Source organism: Psammomys obesus, unplaced genomic scaffold (assembly GCF_907164565.1).
Source record: "Psammomys obesus unplaced genomic scaffold, mPsaObe1.curated_primary_1811, whole genome shotgun sequence".
NCBI lineage: Eukaryota > Metazoa > Chordata > Mammalia > Rodentia > Muridae > Psammomys > Psammomys obesus.
This window is the reverse complement of record NW_026593286.1, coordinates 25,999,853-26,022,559: the sequence shown is the minus strand read 5'-3', so window position 1 is coordinate 26,022,559 and position 22,707 is coordinate 25,999,853. Positions and strand designations below refer to the sequence as shown.

The 22,707-nt window shown below is 43.6% G+C and overlaps 1 protein-coding gene across 1 annotated transcript in view; it reads right to left on the bottom strand.

Annotated features, from left to right (window-relative positions):
* Plekhm3 (pleckstrin homology domain containing M3) overlaps positions 1-22,707 on the bottom strand; it is a 163,638-nt gene that overhangs the window by 49,056 nt on the left and 91,875 nt on the right. The window contains exon 6 of the mRNA XM_055616780.1: positions 19,329-19,392. Within this exon, the coding sequence (XP_055472755.1) occupies positions 19,329-19,392 (64 nt within the window). The remainder of the gene's footprint in view (positions 1-19,328; positions 19,393-22,707) is intronic.

The window sequence follows — 22,707 nt, the reverse complement described above, 5'->3', positions numbered from 1 at the left end:
AACAAAAGCTATTCAGCTTTGAGACTGGATACACACTTAAGAGTGGACAGCAGGAGGTTTCTCAAACACACACACACACACACACACACACACACACACACACACACACAAATACACACGAACCCAACCCAAAGGATAATGGGAATCATCTGTTCTGCTCTCATATACAAACCTATAATTTATGGAAAGATGGGGGGAAAAGTCCCTTAGGAAGCATAGCCAAGTTCTGTGGTGAAAACTTCAACTGTACTCAGAGCTCAGACTGGAAGAGGTGGGGGTGGAAGCCACAGGAAAAATAACACGTCTGGGGCAGTCAGTTCTCCCTTCTCTCAGGTTCCAAAGGCATTTGGGGCCAAGCTGCCTTCTCGCCCTCCTTCCCCACCCCCACCCCCACCCTTACACAGTCTCAGGCCATTACTTTTTCTTCTTTGCAGGGCAACTCACACCAGTGAGGTAGACAGCAACTTTGTCTCAAACAAACACGAACTGCAGTTTGGTGTAGTGCTCACAATTCTTATCTCAAGGTGATTTCAGAAGAATATACTATAGGACATCCTAGAAAATATGTAGATACAATCAAGTGAAAATGTATATGAAGTAAATATAATGAAGTAAATATAATTACCAAGAATTTCCAAACTTTGGAAAGGAGATTATTTATTTAAATATACAAGGCAAACTATACATTTGCATATATGTATTGGTATACACTAACATATAGAATAACTTACTACTAAGAACACACTGAGTTCTGACAACAGAAAAAGCCCTCATTTAAGGGTACAATTCTGTTAGCAATGTCACCTCACCAAAGAACTGAATTACACTGAACCAAACCCAGGGTCAAGCATGCTAGGCAGGCATAGACAGGAACTTGACCACTGAGCTATATGGCCCCTGGCCCCTGGTTTCTTAAGGTAAGGTCTTGATTAATAATCCAAGCTGCTCTAAAACTTTTTTGTCTCCCAGAATGTCTCCAAACACCTGATCTTCTTGCCTTAGCTTCCTGAGTACTAGGATTACAGGCGTGCGTTATCATGTCTTCTGCTTTGTGTTTCTCTGTTGGACCATCAGCACTGTGCTTCACGTTAGTAGTGTCTCTAAAGAGTGAGAGTACCACAGAGGATCAACTGCTGCTTTCACTACATTTCCCCAATGCTACAGCATTTTTATGACATTTAATTATTTACTAACACATAGCAATAAAGACTCAACACTTATTCTCTTAGTTTCCTTACCATTCATGCGGAGTAAATTATTATCCATGTCAGAGAGAGAAATGTGGGGGTATATTCTAGAAAAGACTGGAGTCATGCTAGAAGAGGGGTATACAGTATGTATAAAACCATGCACCTACAAATCTCTGGTGTAATGTTGCAGACAGTTTCTAGTGACTGTTAGTATGTTCTTATTGTTCTCAGATAGTTTAACTGGTGGCCAGAACAGGAAACATAAGCAAAGCAAGAAACTGTGGTCAGATGGGCCATGATAAAGGTTCATTACAGTGCTACTGGCCAAGCGGTCTGTTTTCACAGCACAGAGGGGACTTTCACTAACAGCACCAAGGTCATTCACTGTACTGCTAAACACTCCACTCAGCACCACATACATGTGTACCTCACTTAAACTCATGACCTAGTGAGGTAGGATTTAAGAAAAGGACACTGAGCTGTAACAAGTTTAAGTAACTTCTTAGGCTTACAGGGTAGCTGAGGGGCACAGCCGACATTCAACTCAGACTGCCTGTTTTCAGATGCTGTGTCCTCAGTAACCTTGCTAACGGGCCCCATCAGAGGTCATGCTGAAGCAAACCCACACACCAGGGTTATTTAAGGATTTTCTTGAAAACCAACTATTTATTTGCACTCAGGACCGAGTAGCACTACAGAGAAAACAGAGATTAATGACAGTGTTCCGCTACAAACAATAGCATGGCTGGAAGGAACAGATGGCCCCTTCTGAGTTCATTCCCATCTCTGCCTTCTTCCTGGAGGTGACTCACTCTACTCTGCACTTTTTGGGCATTTCCTCTTGCTCAAGCATTATTCACAGTAGCACCACCAGAACTGGCAGAGAAGGATGAACTCTAGGTTGACCTTTTCGCTTAGAGACTGTTTTCTAAGAACTTGTAACTTAGGTGACATTTTCTTTTGGGAAGACTCACCAGGTTAAGGCTGGTGTGGTGGCCCACGCCTTTAGTCTCAGTACTTCAGAGGTAGAGCCAGGTGGATCTCTGTGAGTTCCAGGACAGGCAGGGTTACACAGTGAGACCTTCCCTCTGCCCCCCTCCATACTCAAAAAGAACCACTAAATTGTATGCTTCTGCCCTATGAGCCATAGAGCCTGCTGGGTGTGGGGCTCATGTGCCTTCCTACAAGCAGCCCTTCTCATGACTCAGTGGACTCTCAGCGCGTGTTCACCTAGAATGTGTGTCTTGATTGACACATATTTTGAACTCGCTTGGTCACAGTAACAAGCATTTAGTAAATACTCAAGGTTGTAGAGTCCACAGTCAAGGAGTGCTGGTTCTTTCCTGAGATGCTTAAAGTTTTTTTTATTTTAAAAAGACATTCTTCTCCTTAACAAATGGTAAATATACATAACATAAGCTATACCATTTTAACCATTTTACATGTCCTAATTAGTTTGGTTGGTGACTGCACTGACTCTCTTTCTATATAGCTTCTCTACTGCTAACCACTTCCCAGGGATAAAAGCTGGTTTTCCCAGCTAATGCTGCTGGCCATGGTTGTTTCTGGGGACATCAGCTTCTCTCCTAGTATGAGATGACTTCAGCCCTGTGGTCCCCCTTCCCTCACCACCCTGGATAGACTGAGAAGCTAGCTCTGAGGTCTGAAATCTCCTTGCCTCCCTCATCCTAGAAGCTGAATCAACGTGTCCATCTACCCTTTCATTATCCCATTCCATCCACCCCATTGCCATCAATGGGGTGGAGACTCATTGCTTAAATGTGCTGAGGGAAAAGCCAGGAGCAAGGAACTAGAATAACTTGCTTCTGCTAACAAAACAAACCAGAAAACACAGTGGAGGCCAAGACCTCACACTCACTGAGTTCCAAATCCTTCCTTATCCCAGGGAGACAGACTGCCTGCCTCTCTAGACTAAGCTCAGGCAGTGTGGCTTAAGCAAACTCACAGTAGGAATTCAAACCTCAAGATCCATTTTCAGATTTCCCCAGCTACGTCTGTCTTTTTATCCTTATTCCATCTTGCCCAGGCAAATGAGAAAGCCTATGTAAGGACCACTGTGTGTCTTACTTGAAAGCCCATGAATGCCCCTGTGAACTAACTCCTGGCTGCATTTTTCATCCCACGGAGACTGAGAAAGCAACAGCCAGTTGAGGGGGTGGGGGTGAGGGGGGTGAAGACGCTGTTATCTCTATGTTAAATTAAACTCAGATTTGCTTAATACACTAGCCAACTTATGCCACAACTATTTTGGCCCTTTCTGCTTTCCCAAAGCCTTTAGTGGCCAAATGTACCATTGTGCTGCTGTTTGACTCTGTGTGCCAGCAGGACTCTGGGCCAAAGCCAAGTAACACCCTTCCCTTTTCATATTTTGGGGATAGCAGGGGGGTGCTGCTAATTCCTTTTGTGACCACCAACTCAGAGCCAAGTGGCCAACAATTTGGTAAATTATATACACACCTAAAATGTCAACTGCATCAGAGATTTTGCTTTCGGTCCTTCCAGAAGGAACCTTTAGGCTAATGGCAATTCTAGAAGCATCGAGTTTTCTAACCACATTCTATGGGAGGGGCGCTAGCAGAACTCCAAACATATGCCAATGACTCCCATCAGCTGAAGGGGAGGGAATTAGAAAGCAGTCACAGTTACAAAATATGTAGAGGGAGGAGAGGTAGAAACTCTGACACAAGATGTAAATACAGAATGTGACAACCCCAAACTTTTGAAAAATTAAAAACCTGAAGCTCCTTAAATACACAGAATTTGTCTGCTTTCCTTGTAAACCACAATATATTTGGGAGGTGACTCAGGTGCTCTGCTCTAGATTCTTGTTGGTTTTGATGGCTACAGGTCATTGGTACAGACAGAATGAAAATATCTGATGAGGCCAGGCAGTGTTGGTGTATGCCTTTAATCCAAGCACTCGGGAGGCAGAGGCAGGAGGATCTCCACGAGGTCGAGGGTAGCCTAGTCTACACAGAGAAACCCTGTCTTGAAAAATAAAAAATAATAATAAAAAATAAAAAGAATTAAAAAAACCTGATCACAATGGCACTATTTAAAATTGACCTATAAATAATATTGGGGCTTGAGGCTTATTAAGGGAATTGGATGGATAAGTGGTCCTGGGCAGTAAAGTCACAATGTGCCCTGAGTCTCCTTGAGCACTGGGTTGGGGCTGGTACTCTGTAGCTAGTGAAGGTGTGTGAGCAAGTTCTATCTTCCTTTGACCCACTGTTCCCATCCCAACCCAGGGAAAGGCCCAGGGAGCTCCAGCCTGGAGGGGGAAGTCTTTGCTTTGCTGGCAAGAGGATCTGGGAAGGTTTGGTGCTGGAAGGAAACCATCCAATCCGGTGGTTCTCATTTCTCCACTCAGGGACTCCTACAACTGCTGGGGTAATTATGAAACTGGTGCAGTGATCCTTTATATTTTGAAACATTTGAAACATTTCACATAAAACTGAAAATAACGTGTTGGCTAGAGCAGAGAGCTTGGGTTTGAATTCCAGCTCCTCCATGTTAGCAGGATGGCTTTGAGTAAGTTCATCTCATTGGTAATACATGGATAATAATAGTACCCATCTCAAAGGGCTGGTCTGAGGATTAAATGAGATAATCCATGTAGATTTAAAACAGGCATTGGCCTAAAGTTAGTCCTCTAACATAAAAGTCAATGGCATTTGTTGAGCATATAATAAAAAGGCACTGTTATTAATCTAATTATTTAGTACAGCCTTCTAATTTTACACTCAAAGATTTTAAGCACCAGAGATATTACATGACTTGGTAAGGATAAACTGTTACTGTCCTCTTGGGTCATGGGGTTTGAGGGCCATCCCTTTCTGTTCTCTTGTAACCAACTATGAAAGGAAAATTTGCTTTCAGTGGGACTGTATCTTAGCAACTCAAGGATGGAACAAGAAGGCTGAGAACCCTGCCTTCTCTGGCTCCCGACTCTTGGCTTGGTGAGCACTGACCTGCCCCTGAAGACACCAGGCAGGGAAGGTGAAACTAACATCACTGTTTTGTTTTTACCTCCCAGCTGCCTTGCCTACTTTCTCCCTGTGCCCTTGACCTCTACACCACCCAGGAGTCCTGTCACAGCCTTGTTGCTCTCCTGTATTCTTCAGCTTTAAAATCTTACCCCATTGCTTTAATGTCTCGTATCTATCACAAGTTCCTAAGTAGCCCATCTCTTACACACCAGAGCTGCAAATGGCCCATGGCTCCCTGCTTTTCACCCCAAGGTGAAAAGTTTACTAGTTAACTGTAAACTAGTTAACTGTAAACTAGTTAACTGTAAACTAGTTAACTCCTAGTTTACTAGTTAACTGTACTGTGCTGCCTGGCTCAAGAGGAAGCCCACCAGATGGCAAATTACTTTAATGGCCTACGTTTGTGTGTTCGACATTAGCTTAACTGCTATTGGATTATGAGGTATAAAGAAAAGGGTTTATTTTTAAGGAATACGGAAAGTTGTCACAGTCTGTGTCATTTAAACATTTCAATCACAAAATGCCCAGTAACAGTCCTACCTGTGGGCTCGCCATCTTAATTTGTACAAGGACTGGGTTTGCACAAGAAAAATGGTACCTATCTTAGAATGTATCAGCACAGTCACATTCTCCAATGTTATGCAATATAAGACAGTGCAGCACACACTTAGAACACACTCCATAAGGGTTGATACTGATGATAAACAAGTGTTGCTGATTTATTACTCTCTTATCTTTAATCACTAGACTATAGTATTTGAACTTTTCAGAGGGAAAAAGGGTTTCCTGTCAGAGTATGCTAAGTGTCAGCCTCAGCATCTTTGGATGGTGCTGCAAAGCCGCCTGCTGGGTTGACCTGTACCAAACAGGTTTGTCTAGGTGCCTCTATGATGTTCACAACAATGGACTGCTTAACAATGCATTTCTCAGAGCCTGTCTGATAGCTACAGGATACAAGATTATCTACTGAATGTGTTTTTACAAGCTGTCCTTCAGACTGTATTTGTAAAAATACTAAAACTGCCGCTTCTTGACAAAAAGCTGAAATAGCTGACCTCTGGCCCATGGAAATTTTGCCCTTTATTCCGAGAGCTGATGGTGTTTCCCTGGCATTCAGGGGTCCGGCTCCTCTGGCTCCTTGCCTTAGCTGGCTGTTTTGTGCAACCTGGCTGTGAAGCTCTGGAAAATAGATGTATATGGAGTGGCTTTCTCATTTCAGTAACTTCTCAAGGAGCTTAAAACCAGGGCCCCGAGCGCTGGAAGAAGCTCAAAAGATTGTCGAACTCCACTTTTAGCTTTGTAAACAAGGACATGCAGGACAGAGAGGTAAAATAAGAAAGACAGCTTCTGTCCAAAGATGTGCCTTGTGACCCTGGGCTTGGGAAGAGAGTTTGTGCAAACTGAAGCTGGAAAAGGAGGGGTGATCCAAATGAGATGTTCTGAACGAAGCGACACATAAAGATATCGTGTCTCTTTAAAAGGGTTCAAAATAATCCCTACCAGTAGGTTAAGTTAAGAACCCACGGGGGTTGGGGGGGGGAGAGGGGTGGCGCAGAGAGAGGTGGGGAGGAGAGGTAAAGAGAAAGAGAGATATTCAGCTTTTACCAAGTGACAAGAAATGGCAGGGAAGGGGCTACATCCAGACGAAAGCCTTGTTTCCACTTCTAACTAAGGCTTAATGGAACCATGCATTCAGGGAGATGTATGGAATTTAAACACAATTCAGCATGGAGAAATTCTAAGCTTAAAGGCCCTTCAGGCCAGCTCCTTTCCACCTCAGTGTTAAAGGAAGCTAGAAAGCCAATTACATTCACAGCAGGGCCGCTCCCCTACTGCAAGGGAAGAATGTACCACAAATTCTGTGTGCGCTTTACAAGCTAGTAAAACTATAATTGCAGGTGGGAAGAAACAGGCTTGCTTTTTGTTTCTGCCAACATCTCAGGCTGGTGAGCTTCTCTTATAGCGGCAGAAACAGTATGATCTTGGTGGTTTTCCTTGAGCACAAAAATGTATCCTCTATAATTCTATAAAAGGCTGCTTTTTGTGAAAACTGAAGATATATGTGCATAACCTACTGAAGGGGCATTCATTCTTCAGAGAAATAGGTGTGGAGGACACTCTCCTTTCTTAGCAACCACAAACTCACCTTTGGCACAAGCTCTGAAGACCTTTCTGTGACAGTAGAGAGGAGGCAAGCTGAGGTCACAGTACCATAATCACTCTGGTGAGGTGCAAAGGAAGTGTACAATGAAAGGAGGGAGCTCTCCATGTTCATTCCCTTGTGGGCCCAAAAGGAAGTCTGGTTTAGGACTGAAAGGTGTGTGTGTGTGTGTGTGTGTGTGTGTGTGTGTGTGTGTGTGTGCGCGCGCGCCAGAGTTTTTCTACCAATCCACTCCATATAATGACGGTGGGGCAACTGAGACTACACCAGGCTCCTGTGTAACATCCCCCTACAGATTCTGGTGGGCAAAACTACAATGCAGCAGCATTGCTTCTGCAGTGATGGTTGCAATATAGTGTCTACAGATGGGGATCTCGGTGACACTGAAGAAGTCCCAAAGAGCCACCTAAAAGAGGCTGGACTCTCCTAGTGTACCAGTGCAATTATGTACACCACAAGCAAAGAGCACATCTCCCAGGGCCTTGCATGTTAGGCAGACTTCTAAATGTCTGTACTTCTTCTAAATGTATTGTACTAACACTGAGCTTCACAACACCCTTTTAGAGCAAATAATATCATTCCTACTTCAGAGATTAAGTTCCTTTGGCACAAAGTAAGTTCCCTGACGGAGGCCATTTGACCAAGGTGCACGTGGATGAACTGGCATTTGAACATGGGCAGGTGAACTACGAAACACGAGAGTGCAAGCACTGTGGTACCCAGCCCCTCTCTGATGCCCAACAGTGTATATCATTACTCTTTTGGAGACCTTTGCTCCAGGCAGAAACTTCATCCCATGTTGGCCTCACACTGGCATGCTGATCTCCTAAAAGCTCCTGACAGCCATCTGCAGTTTGATTTCTATTTAATTTTCCACCTCACAGAGCAATACCAGGGAGAGAGAGGCTGCTGATACCTTTCCAATATGATTTATTAACCACAGCTATCAGGACTGTGGGGCTTTCTTGCTGCCACCTGACCTGTGTTTTCAGCCCTCCCAATGTTTGCATTGCTGCCCTGACCTTGCAGAGTGACCTGGAATAGCTTTCCTATTTCCTTGTGTGTGTCCACTTTCAGAGCCCGGCTGTCAGTCTGGGCAGGCCTGTCAATTAGTATCTCAAGGGTTTGGGATGGGGTCTGCAGCCCATTGAAGAGCACAGTCTAACACTAACCTCCACATTCCTTCTCTTAATTGAGCATTCATTAGTTTGCAGGAACAAAAGCAAGCATTCTCTATTATAAAGCAGAGGTCAAAACCGGTGGCTGTGTTTTGTTTGGCCTGCAGAGTGTTTAAATATTGAGAAATTTCACATAAAATACGGATTTCCGGCTTCTCTCAGAAAATGGAAAGAGCTGGTGACTCCGGGTCTACTGAGTAACAGCTGTTCCCTCAGAGAAGCTCTCAGGTTCACTGTCCCAACCTGAAGTCTCGCTTCTGGCCACTTCAGCCACAAATTCCACTCGATGGGTCTCCACAGGAATCCCAGCCAATGCAGCCCTGTTCTAAACCCGTTTTTCTCTCTTTTACAATGGTGAACAGACTGGTGAGGCTGCCGTTCTGAATTGCTGTCACGTTAGTACACACTGGCTACCCTGGGGGGGTGGCAGTGGCGGCTTCCTACCCAGTTCCTGTTATTTGTTGTGAGAGCCTGGTGCATGTAAGAAGTCCCTTGCCACTTTCTCCCTATGAGGGTGAACACATGAATGACTAACCCTCAGGAATACAGAATTCTGTGACAAGAAACCCATTCACATGCTGAAGCTGGGCTTACAAATGTTTCAGCAGCTTCTCAAGTACACTGCTGCACCTATACCTTCTCTTGTGCTACAAAGATGGCCCCTGCTGTCACAACTGATTCCCAGTCTTAAGATCTCAGAAGCAAGTGCATTCACGCTGTACTGAGATTTAATGAAGAAGTTAAAAACCAAACAAAAATGGGAAAATGCCGCCCTGGTGAGCCTTCTTCTTTTCCCTCAGAAGATAGACATTCTATTGCTCAAAGTAGCAGGCTACAGTACAGATGGATCACAGGGTCACAAGCAGACAATGCTGTCAGCCAGGACACTGTGCTCAGCTGTCTCATAGGGCTGCTGTACTTCCAGTTCCACCTTAGGACACTGCAAGTGAATGAACTTTGGAAAGTGCCGGACTTCCTGAGGCCTTCAGTCCCTGACTAGAGAGAGCCTTCTTTACTTTTCTGGTGTCCTTAAAGATCAGCTGAAAATGTGGCAGGAGGTTGGCATTTGGTAGCAAGGGGTAAAATCCCACAGGCATCACCAGGTAGAGCAGAACCAAGAGAGTAGGCGTGTGTTTGTACCAGGAAGTGACACTGGTCCTTTCTTGAGAAGTGAGCCTATTAGTCCCAAGATTCGGCCAGTTTCTGGTCTATTCACGCTTAATGCATATTTGCTGAAAGAATGAATGGATATGGAGGAAATACCCAGCCAGGGATTTGGAAACAGAGAGCTGAGCTCATGCTTTTGTGTACAGGTAGAAAGGGAAAACTACAGACTCCACTTTTTGCAGCTCTGGGCACACTGGAATCTTTCACTTCTGAGAGGGGTGCCACCATTGAACTCATTCCATCAGTGTTTTACTGAGACAAATGTCCAAATAATCCTGACGTACTTGGAATATTCTTTAGGAATGTCAAGGTTAGCGATGATTTTTTTTCTCTTCTTGCCTTTAGTGATGGGAATATTATAGCTCACATCACAGAGGGCTCTGAGGCTATCAAACCCAAGTCCTTTTTCTACTCCTGTGTGCCTGGCTCCCATCTATAGGCCCTGAATCTTAATTTATAATCAGCCCTAGGAAGCCTTCCCTGACAGCCAAATTACGGGGAGGCTCCAATTACTGTTGCTGCAAAGCAAACTGCCCCGAGTCTAGTGGCGTAAAACAATCGTGCCACTATGCCACAGCGCCTGCAGGTCAGGCAGGACATAGAAGAGATGGCTTACTCTGCTCCAAACTGCCTGTACACTCATTTGTGCCCTCAGCTAATATGACACGAAGGCCAAGGCTGGAGTTTGCTCTCGTGTATCCAGTGGTAGATGGTGGCTGCCAATTCAGGCTCAGATGTGGCCATGGTGACAACGTGTGGCCCCTCCATGGGTTTCTTATGACATGGTGGCTTCATGCCAAGTCTTGAAGCTCTATTACCTTTTAGATCTTGGCCTTGAAAAATCACATAGAAAAAAAAAATGTCAATGTCCCAGCTACCCAGATTCAGGGAAAGGAGATAAATCCCTACCTCTCAACAGGAGCAGGTAAGTCACAGGTAAGAAAGGTGCATCGGATTGGAGGTAGTGTTCACCCTCCTTTACAAAGTACAATCTGCCACACCAGGCTGGGTATGTTTCCCAGCCATTCTGTGCTCAAATACACTGACACAAAAGGAGAAAAACTTAACAGACTCTTCTAGCCTCCATGGGCATCTACATGTGGCATATACTCCAACATATACACAGATTTAAAAAGTAAAAATAAGTCTTTAAAAAGGGCCAGAGCTAGAAAGCTAGAAAAGGGCCAGTAGGTTAAGAGACTTTCCTGAAGCCTGATGGTCTGATTTTGGTCCCGGAGCCCACCTGGTAAAAGGAGAGGGCTCTTTTCTACGAGTTGTCCCCCGACCTCCAAACTCACCGTGGCAAGCATATATTAAAAATTAAGGGCAGCCATATCTACAGAGTTGTTTAGGGGACAGACTATGAGGGATGTGCTTTTGTGGTTTTACTATAGGGTGGGTGCTTTATACTATTTATATTGTCTTTACAATGTGAAAAGTAAGGGTTGGGGAGATGGTGAATAAAGCGCTTGCAAAAACAACAACAGAAGCACCTGGCTTACATCCCTTGAACCTGCATAAAGAGGCTGGATGTGGTGGCGTGCACTGTGAGACAAGCTCTAGGGAAGACAGGACGCTCCCTGGGCTTGCTGGCTTGCCAGCCTTGTCTGAATGTGAGCCCTAGACCACCTGTGGAGACCTTTTCCAAAAAAAGAGTGAGAAAGAAAGAGAGAAAGAGAGAGAGAGAAAAGAAGGGGAGGGAGGGAGTGAAGGAGGGAGGAAGGAAGGAAGAAAGGAAGAAAAAAGAAAGAAAGAAAGAAAGAAAAAGAAAGAGCAGGAAAACAAGCAAACAAAACATCAAAGGTGGACAGTATGTGAGAAATGACATTGGAGGTTGTTCTCTGGATTACATGTGAACATGCATAAACACACATGAACACACAGGAAAAGCAGAGCCTGAGTCTTCTGGCACTACTTGCTAACAGACTGCACCACTGGAACATGATTTAGCAATTCATTTTTAACAATGAGAATATGGCAGAAATGGCAGCACCTGGACTTCCAGGTCACACAGAAAGAGTACCATCAGCTACCTCTTACTCTCTCAAACCCCTCTCAAGCTAGCTCTCACATCACAAGGCCTCTCACTAACAGCCCCCAGCTGCTGCTGCTCCAGCTGTGGGAGGAGCTGACACGGCTCCAGCTGGTAACCACAGGCCCCACCCCACATACTCCTTGCAACCTCAACTCAACTGAACTGCTCAGGAATTCCTGGCCCGTAACAACCATGAGAGACAATTACTGTTCACTCTTGTGTTAAATTATATGTTTTGGAGCAATCTGTTGTATAGCAATAGATAATGAATTATGCCCTACTAACCAAATATAACATGACAGGGTTTGCAGCCTCTCTGCTAACATTTCTGGTGACACCTTCTGTTTAAGGTATCAAGCTGAGCAGTCAGGCTATGGAGAGATCAATACTACTACTGGCAGCAAGTGTCTTTGGAAACAGGTCTTTAATGAGGCCATATTATGACTGAAACACAAAAATCACCACCGCACACAGATTGAAAAGTAGGAGCCAAGTGACCTGGATCCCAGGAAGGTGACTTCAACACTGACTGGCCACCTTCCAATTCTGTGGCTGCATTTCAGCCATTATATGGTGGTTATACCCAGGGGGCTTATGGATAGCTTCTGGAACCTCAACTGAGCTCCTTTTTACCTGGACAATGGGGCTTGCTATCCAAATATACCAGGTCATCCATTCTAATCTTTTTTTTTTTTTTTTTAATTCCATCAACTCTGAACTTGGATGTCAACATTTTTTTCTGATCCAGTCACTGGCCATCTCTTCCCAACTCCTTTAAAGCAGCTGTGAACCATGCTATAGTTGGGCCCAGTGCTAAGGTGAACAGCTGGCATAAAGCACAATTTTCATCATCACCATGTTATTCATCTGCTGTATCCCCTTCAGCTAACTATTCCTATCAATGAATCATAAAAAAAAAAACAAAACAAAAAAAAACAAAACAAAACTATACGGAGCTAAACTGAACAACTAAACTAAACTAAACTAAACCAAATCAAACCAAACCAAACCAAACCTAAATCCAAAAACCCAGTCATTATGGTCAGTGGAAGGCAGAGATGCCCAAGACTGAAGACTTTTGCTCTGGATTGAGTACGTGTACTGGTTCTTATCATTCCTCCTTTTACCCCTCCACACATGATCAGGAACAGCCTGGAGTTTGAGCAGGAGGCATGAACTGCCCAGCACCTACTCAAGAAACACCTGCTCCCTGAGACTGCCAACCAGCAGGGATTTCAAAGAGTAGCATTCAGTCCCTTCCTACCACTTCTGGCGGGGGGTGGGAGCAGAATTTGAGTAAAATAGGCATATTCATTTTCTAGATATTCATTTGCTTAAAGCACACTTTCCCAAGTACCTTATGGTGTTTCCCCTAGTTCACTGATAGTGAAGAACGTCCCTGACTAGAGCAGCTAACATATCCAGTAATGTCTTAATGACAGCGCGTTCCTGCCTCAACCCAGAGTATCCACAGGTTTCTCAAGTTGCAGTAGCTACAGCAGACACAAGCACTGGCTAGGAAGCAACACAGGCGAGCTGTCATGCTTTGTGTTTCTGCTTGTTAAATCCAAATGCTCCTAATTAGTTATTCTGCCCCATAATGGCTGGTGGACAATGGTGCCGGGATCAGGGCTGCTGAGGCTGTGAATACAAGTCCCTCAGCCTCCTGAGGCTTGGAGACTGATGACTTGGTTGTGGGCACTGAGGCACTGTGTTCCTGCTGGCTGTGGACTCAATGACATCAACCCACATATGAATAAAGGTCAGCACCTGTTAGTTCTTTGGCAGAAGGGCAGCTGCCCTGAGTGCCCACTTAGGCCCTTCCTTTGTCTCCTGACTCTGTGAAGAGTGCCCACAGAAAACACCACTCTGTGATTCTGTTTGCTTGGTGGGGGCAGGGCAACAGAAAGTGATTCACCAAACATCCTTGAAGAATTCAGCAAAACATGTCTTCAAAGGCTGGCCTTGAACTGCCTTGGACATGGCCTTTTTATGAACTTACTCACTAGCTATAGTTCTAGGAAGCCTCTGAAGTGGGCCACCAGATGCACTGTTCCTGTGTGAAACACTTCTGACAGCCATGTATGTCACAGTGATGAATAGGGGAAGTAGCCAAAACCTTAGCTGAGAAGTTAGCTGCCCAGGGACACTTGGCGACTATTCAGAAGACTGCAAAATTAGTTAGGCTTGGTAGTGCATGCCTGCAATCCCGCACTCTGGAGGTTAAAGTAGGAAAACTGAAGTGGAAGTCAGCCTGGGTGGCAAAGCAAGACCCTGTCTCAAAAACAAACAAAATGTAGGCAACATTAAATAACACAGTTATTCTGACACTCAAAAGCAGAGATCATGGGGCTGGAGAGACAGCTCAGTGAGTAAGAGCACTTGCTGTGAAAGAAAGAGGACCAGAGTTCAAATCCCAAGAACTCATTTAAAAGCAGGTCCGGGCTCTGAGAAGCTCGCTGGTTAGCCAGACTAGCCTGGATTGCGAGGTTCAGGTTTAGTGAGAGAGTCAGGTGGAAATGGACAGGAAGATACTTCACATTGTCCTCTGGCTTTCGTACACGTGTGCATCCATGTTTGCACACCCCCCAACACACAAACAAAATTAAGTAAAAAAATCAGAGATCACTTATTTGTTGTGTCACAGGTGGTGCTTTCTGCCTTTGTTTTGTTTCAAGGCTAATAATTCTAATTCATTTGCTTGTGTAGGGGGTGAAGTTGGCGACTTCAGTGTGGGACACACATACTCAGGTATGCAACCCTCCCTTCCTCCATGAGTTTTCCAACAATAGACTCACCGTATATGCACGTGCTCTGTGAGATGGTTGCTGCTCAGCCCAAATGCTCACTGCTTCAGCATGAAACAAGCACTTGCAGCCATTCTAGGCTGCTCTGGAGACGTAGTGTGCACTCGGCTACAGCTCAGTCCCTTCACGGCGCTCCAGGTCTTCAGACCCTCTTTTTTTGGCACCCTTCCCACTTACAACTCTACTTAAAACGCGCAACTTCTCCATCTCTTTTCATTAAAAGTAATAGATTGAGCCAGGTGGTATTGGAGGACACCTTTAATCTCAGCACTGGGGAGGCAGAAGCAGAGGCAGGGGAATCTCTGAGATAGAGGCCAGCTAACCAGAGCCAGGCTGTCAGCAGGGCTACACAGAGAAATCCTGTCTCAAAAAAAAAAAAAATAAATAAAAAAATAAAAAAAATCAAACAAACAAATAAGAACGAAACTATTTTATTCCCTCTTCTCAAGGTATCAAACCCAAACCAGGGGAAAATGCTTGAAAGAACTTTCCCTATTAAAAAATCTTACTTTACATGTTTACATATTCAGAAAAGCTCAGTAGTTGCCTGTTTAGCCTTTTAGAAACTACTTTAAAAAATTTTAAAAACAGCATATTTGTCCTTCCTAACAGAAAGCCTCTGTTTACATACGTTTTTGGTAAGAAACAAACAACAAAAAGTTCCCCAAACAAAATAAAGCCTCCCCCAAAGAGAAGGGGCTGGAAAGATGCTCAGCAGCTGGGAACTCTCACTGCTCAGGCAGAGGACCTGAGTTTGATTCTCAGCTGAGAGCTCTCACTGCTCAGGCAGAGGACCTGAGTTTGATTCTCAGCTGAGAGCTCTTACTGCTCAGGCAGAGGACCTGAGTTTGATTCTCAGCGCTGATGGTGGATGGCTCCCAACTGCCCGTGGCTACAGTCTCAGGGAATCTAACGTTCTTCTGGCTTCTGTGAGTAAACACACACACACACACACACACACGAACGCACACACAGGGATATACAGGAATTTTAAAAAGCTTTAAAAAAAGAAAAAGAAAAAAAAAGAAAGCAATACTAATAGCTTTTCTTTCTTTGAGCCAGGGTCTCACTGTGTAGCCTGGCTGTTCTGGATCTCGCTCTGTGGGTCAGGCTGGACTTGAACACAGAGATCCAATTATCTTTGCCTCCCAGATGCTGGGATTGAAGGCATGCACCACCACCTCAGCCTGAGTACCATCTTCTAATACCTCTTTTGCTGAACAGAAATCGTTAGGAAATGAGCAAGGCGAGTTGGTGTGCCTAGGTCTCCCAGGAATTGGAGAACCTTTGTCTTCTCTAACCTCACACTTCCCTGGCCCTGCCATCAGGTCTGAATGATCCTTGGCTCTATCTCATGTGCTCCAGAAAATGCTGCCAACTGACTAGTCACATAATGTGCTGTCCAGCGGCTACCTTGCCATGCATGTAATAGCCAGAGAACAGTCTAACCAGTTGTGAAACACAGGCCATGAGGACTTAGCACTGGCAGGCTCTCTGCCAATAGCTAGCAGGTGATTGCTCTCAGCAACAGGAACAGGTCTTCTCCGCTAAGCAACTGTCAGTCCTTGTAATTTATTCCCACATATCCAAATATACCATAGTAAGAATGAATATGCCCCAAAGTGGCAGCGAATAAAAATAGTAATTTCTTGACTATAACAAAAGATGTATTAGGTAGCTAAAAGTCTTCAGCCATTGTTGATTGAGTACATTTGCTAAAACCTTGAGGACTGTTATAAAAATAAAACTTATGAGGGGTGCATTTCTTTGGTATCAGAGTGTTTTCGGCATCTCTAACAGTAATGCTTTGTATGCTATACTGTTTTAAAATTATGAATAAATAAACTCCAACTTCCTCTTTATTATGCCTACTATTTATTTATATTTATTTATTTATTTGCGCAGGTGCATGTGCAAGGTCAGACAAGAACTGACAACTTTCAACATTCAGCTCTCTCCTTCCACTATGGGGGGAGGGGGTGTCTCAGGTATCAAACTCAGCTCACCAGGCTGGGCAGCAAGCACCTTCTCCCCTGAGCCATCGCACCAGCTGCTATGCCTATTCAATCATAACTTTTTTTTTTGAAATTTTCTTTAAAAAATTAAACTCATGAGTGAAATTTGTAAAAGGAACCTATTTTTCAGGAGCTATCACTTCTCAAGAATTTATTAATTTCTCTTTCTTTCACTATAAAACATATTCCTAAAAACTCCCTTTTTCATAGGTACTGTATAAGATAGAAAAGTTTGCTTAAGAGTTTGCGCTTAAGAATAAGGAATGGAATCAAATGGGGAAAAAAATTGCTGACTCTAACTCTCCTGGAGCTGACAAAAGACTAGAGAGACCAAAATGGCTCAGATCCATGCAGGCTTACAGCTGGTCAGCCAGGAAGGGTTCCTGCTATCCTGACATACTCTTTCACAAAAAAGATAGTATTGTTTTTCCTGCTCCAGGTCTCTTTACTTCTCTATACCCGAGAACAGTTCGGACCTAGAAAACATAACCAAAGGGAAGTGGGCAGGGGTGCCCTTCAGGGCTGATAGCCAAGACAGAGACAGATCAAAAGCTAAATCCAATTTAGTCCACCTCAGGCAGAAGCAGTAATTGAATTAAACTTCCTCTAAATATGATAACTTTGGGGCTCTTAAAGCCAGGCACAAAGAACCAGGTTAGAGCGAGCTGCTACTACATAAATAAATGGATTCAGTGAGCTCCAGTCCCCCGCCCACAGGGAGTTTGATAAGCTGGTGATTGCTTCTATCACTCCATTGCCCAGCTGAAAACTGATTAAGCTACTTATGGGGCTTTGGGGACTAATGGCCTGGCCCACCGAGAACACCACTGTCACTGACTTAAGTAAGCAGCTTGTCATGTATGGCTTGATTATTAGGAGAAGGAAAAGGAAGGTGTGCACGCGGGGGCCAGCGGGGTATGGGAAGCCTTAAAAAGCAGGCTCTATTATCTCAAATGGACACACTACTTTGACACCCTAAAATGAATATGGAATTACTCTAATTCTCTCTCATCTGACACCAAAACTCTTGAAGAGCCTCCTTGAAGGAGCGACTCTACTTTAAAGCACCTTTATAAAAATGTCTGGTGCCTTTAGACACAGGTCTCGATCATAGTGTCTGGGCGCATAGCCACGATGACCAGACAGCCTGCTTAAGAAGATAGTTAACAAATGTATACCAGAAAATTCAATAAGTTCTCCTTCGAGTATCACCAGGGATAACTGAAGATCCATCCCTCTGCACCCTGGCAAGCAGATCCCACGGGTGCTTCCTATGCGGGAAAGGCAGGCAGGGCTGAAGGAGCAAGCAGGCTTGAATTTGACAAGAGTACAGATGAAAGCCCTAGCCTTCTCTCAGGACTGCCCAACTAAGCACTTTCTTCTACTTAGAACAACTGTCTTACCTCCAAATAACAACGAACATGACAGTCTTAAAATTTTAAATTAAAAAAAAAAAAAATACACCAGAAACCTTGAAAAGTAATTTAAAGTCGGAAAAACGACCAAAGGTCAAGCGTGAGTTTTTAAGCTGATCTCATTTCTTTTGGCCAAAATAACCAGTGAGGAAAACAAAAGATGGACTCCCAGCAGTTTGAGTTTTCTTAAAGTTGTCACAATGTTTTTAATCGATTCTTAGAACAGTATTTAAAAAGTAAAGTAACACTTTCATTTAGAGCCTGACAACTTCTTGGAGCATGAGTGGTTGATTTAAATGATTAACCAAAGCTAAGCACGCTCAGAGCTTAGGACTGAGCACACAAAGCACGGCTTCACCCTGGCTGCTAACCTGGTCAATCATTAAAAGTACATGCACTAACAAAATCATAAAAGCTGGGTTTGACTCTCTTCTCTTTCTTTTTGTTGTTTTGTGTTCTGTGCTCTGCTATGTTTTATTAAACTTTACCAGCCATTCAACTGTTAAGATTTCAGCTCGTCTGAAGGATTTATGCTTCACTCACTGCCTTTCCCGCGTCTTTTTTTTCTTTCACATAATTTGCAGCTGAAATATTCTCATTTTAAAGAAAACAATTTCTCTTTAGTATATTCTCAAGGCACCATCACTGTCTAGTTCAGTCCACTGGCAGGCTCTCCTCACCTGCATTCTTCCAGAGCCTGGAACCACCATTCCACTTTCTGTCAGTATGGATTTGCTCACTGTGGACATGCCATTTCAATAGTTGTAAAGATAAATAGTTTTTCCTACTTGGATTCTTAATGTGATGTTTCAAAGGCTCATCCGTGTTGTAGTGTGCACCGTTATTTCACTCTTGTTCAACCATCTATCAGTTGATAAACATCTGGGTTGTTCCCCACTTTATTCTATCATGAATCATACTGCACTGGGCATTCTCAAAAAGATTTTGTTCTGTTTGTGTTTGGGACAGGTCTTGCTGTGCTGGCTATGGAGCCCAGGCTGCCTTAGTCTCCTAGGTAGCCGGAACTGCAGGGGTACATCACCCTACCTAGCATACACGTACAAGTTTTCCTAAGGACATTGACTTGGGCATCTACTCAGGAATGGAATCTCTGGGTTCTACGGTCGCTCTAACTCCTGAGAGCTGTGAAACTGCTTTCCAAAGTGACTGTTCCACTCACCTTCCCCAGAAGCAATGCAAGAGAGCTCCAATGACTCTACATTCTTTGTAGTATTGTCATTGTCGCATAGTATCTTTTTATACTAAATCTCCCTCTCATTCTGATTAAAAATTAATTAAGTGACTTCTGACAGAAAACAAAAATGGAAAAACTCTCTGAGCACTTACCTGCTGCAGGTCAGCAAGAGAATACAGGTGGATCTGTTGAAGGAGGTATTCTCTGGGGAAAATTCTGAAAACAAAGGCAGATACACAGGTGATCAATGGTGCCACAAGACACACTTTTCCTGTTAAGTCTCTTTCAGGACTCCTTTCCTCTGCTCTCTCCCCTTTCACCCTGCTTAAATTCTCAACCCTCTGAGAAACCTCTAACACTAGCTTTCTTTTAATATGTTTCTTTGTAACATAAACACTATAAATAAGTATGATTTTTCAATTCTAATGTTGTCTGAAATGTTATAGTATTATGCAGTATTCTAGGCCACACCTGATTTTTATTTTGTTTTGCTTTTGTTCTTAAGTTTTTGGAGATAAGTTTTTTTTTATATGTAGCCCACTGGGGCTTTGAACTCGAAATCCTCCTGCTTCAGCCTCAACAGATTACAGGAGTGTACCACTATGCCGAGTCCTGCTTCTGGTTTCTCATACTAATTATGTCTCTAACAATATGTGTGCTCTTACATACATTTCAAACACAGCTTCGGTGCTGGTCCAGCTGCTATATTCTATAAGGACAAGTGAGCTTGAAGTCTAGCATCTCGGTAGCTATAACAATAACGTGCTCGTTTGAATAAAAAAGTCCCCAATAGGCTCGTATGTTTGAATATTGATCCCCATTTTGTAGAATTGTTTGAGAAGGATTAGAGGATGGGGCTTTGTTAAAGGAGGTGTTTTCAACGAGAGTTGGCCTTTAAGAGAATCACGTCATTCCCAGTGTGCCTCTCTCTCAACCTTCTGCTTGTGGATCAAGATGTGAGCTCTCAGCTGTTCTGCTGCCAGGCCTTTGCTCTGCCATCATGGACTCTAACCATCAGAAACCAAAGGCCCAATTAAATACTTTATAAGTAGCTTTATTGCTACAGCAACAGAAAAGTAACTAATATAACTGTATATCTAAACTAACCACTTTTAGAGTTAAGTATTAGAATGGCAACCTGTGTGTTTCTCTAGAATAACCTATGGGCAGGGGACAGTCCTACTGAATGTCACATTAATGATATATTCTCTTAAGGACATACTGAAATTAACTTTTAAAATTTGGACACAGATGATAACAATAACATAAGACTGTAAATTAAGATTTGCCAACAAATTTCATCAGCTGTTGTCAATTTCTAGGACCTAGACAGATGACTGTGAGTGACGAGGAAACAAACAATTATGGGCAAGCAGCTCCCACAAAAGCAAGCAACGTAGAGCAGTTAGAAACTACACAGACACACGACCAAAGACACACACACACACACACACACACACACACACACACACACACACACACTCGGTAAGGGCAGTACACACGTGTAATCCTCAGTACTTCAGAGGTGAAGGAAGGAGAATATTGAGTTGGATGTCAACCTGAGCTCTATATTGAGGCCCCGACTAAAATCAATAAACAACAAAAAGGAAACACTACATATACAAACCAAATCCAAAGCCAACCCACAGTTGCTAGTATTTTCTCTCTCTCTTTTTTTTTTTTACATGGTACTATACAATGTGTGGCGAGTTGTGAGCCTTAGCTTTTAGTAGCTGTGCTATCTCTCCAGATGTATCTTGTATTTTAAATAAAACCACCAATTTATTCAACTAACATGTATGACTATACTTTATATGCCAAGCATCAGGAAGTATCTGAGTTCAAGAAGCATAGAGCCATGAAAGGCTATAAGGATGTAAACAAACTCATAAATAGTTTACAAGCTGGAAACAAAGCGTTACGAACGGTAGAAGCCAACTCTGGCTGCCCATTAGAAACTCTGGGCCAGTCCTGGGAAACGAGAGGACACATACATGGGCAGACAGCAAAAGTTCTCCTATTACTAGCACAGTCAAGCATTAGAAGCCCTGGCCTGCTGTGTAACTTGCTGGGAAATTCACTTTCCAGTTTTTCAATTAAGGACAGATTAGCTGCCAAACTCTAGAGATGAACATGTTCAGTTCTCTGTCCACCTAACTTTGATTAAGCGCATACTGTATACCAGGCACTGTTCCTCACTACTGAAAAAAAGGGCAATGGATCATTTGACAAAGACTTGGCTCATGGAGGATCGAATAGCTACATTCTAGGTTGGAAGTGTAGGAATATAGAGTAGGAATAGAGGAGTTCTGTTTCAAAACACATTTCCATCCACAGACCAAGTGAAGAGGGCATTGCATTCCAGGAAACAGAACTCCTTCGGCCACACTCCTAAGGCCAGACTCCTTTGTCTCCACTGGTTGGGGGCTGACCTGTGGCAAGAAGAAGAGCACAAGCACTGTGTGGCTGGCAGTGCATAGGGAAGGGCCCAGTTCTGCCATCTGCAGTAGCTTTCTTAGAGAAAGGACCCTGTTGTGGACAATGCACCATAGTTTGTGGGACCAAGAGATACAATTAATCTTCACTCATCAACACACAGGACAGAGCTAGCAAGAGACCATTCCTCATTTTAAGCATCCACAATAAATAGTAAAAGGGGCCTACTTTTACCTCAGCATACAAAATGTCACCCCACCTTCACCGTCACAGCTGTTCTAAGCATTAAGTATGGACTCCATTTTACAACAAAGTGGGGGAGGGGAGCCTCAGAGGTAAATGATGTAATGTGCTCAGGATCACAAACCTGGGATTCAAAGTCAAGACTTTTTGGGGACTAAGGACTATGTTCTTTCTAGTTTCTTAGAGTTGGGGACAGAAGAAGAGACGTGCATTTAAAGTGACATCTAATTTAGCTATGGCATTTGTTCTTTTTGTCATAATTGTGTATTATTTTCAGGGGAGCAGTAAAATAATCACTGATCTTTGTCAACACATGAGTGTGTGAATGTGCAAATGTAAGAATGTGCATGTGGAGGCCAGAGCTTGATTGTTCTCCACTAATGTTTTTTTTGGCACAGGGTCTCTCATTGCCTTTGGGTTTGCCAATAAGGCTAAGCTGGCTAGCCAGTAAGTCTCAGAGAGTCTCCAGTTTCTGCCACCCCAGTACTGGGATCACAGGCATGCATAGCTGCTACCAGCTTTTTACACAGGTGCTGGATATCCAATCTCAAGTCCTCATGCATACACAGCAGCACTGTACCCAAGCAGGACATCTCCCAGTGTGGTTTCATTTTGTGATGTTTCTTTGAGAGGCTGTTTTCTCTATGTTAAGTTGTATCCACTTGTAGTCATCATCTTCCTTCAGCCTCCAAAGTTCAGCCAATTCAGGTGTACATAACTATTCCAGCCCCTGTGCTTGGCTGCCTTCTTTCCCTCTTATTCTTTCCTTCCTTCCTTCTTTCCTTCTTTCTTTCTTTCTTTCCTTCCTTCCTTCCTTCCTTCCTTCCTTCCTTCCTTCCTTCCTTCCTTCCT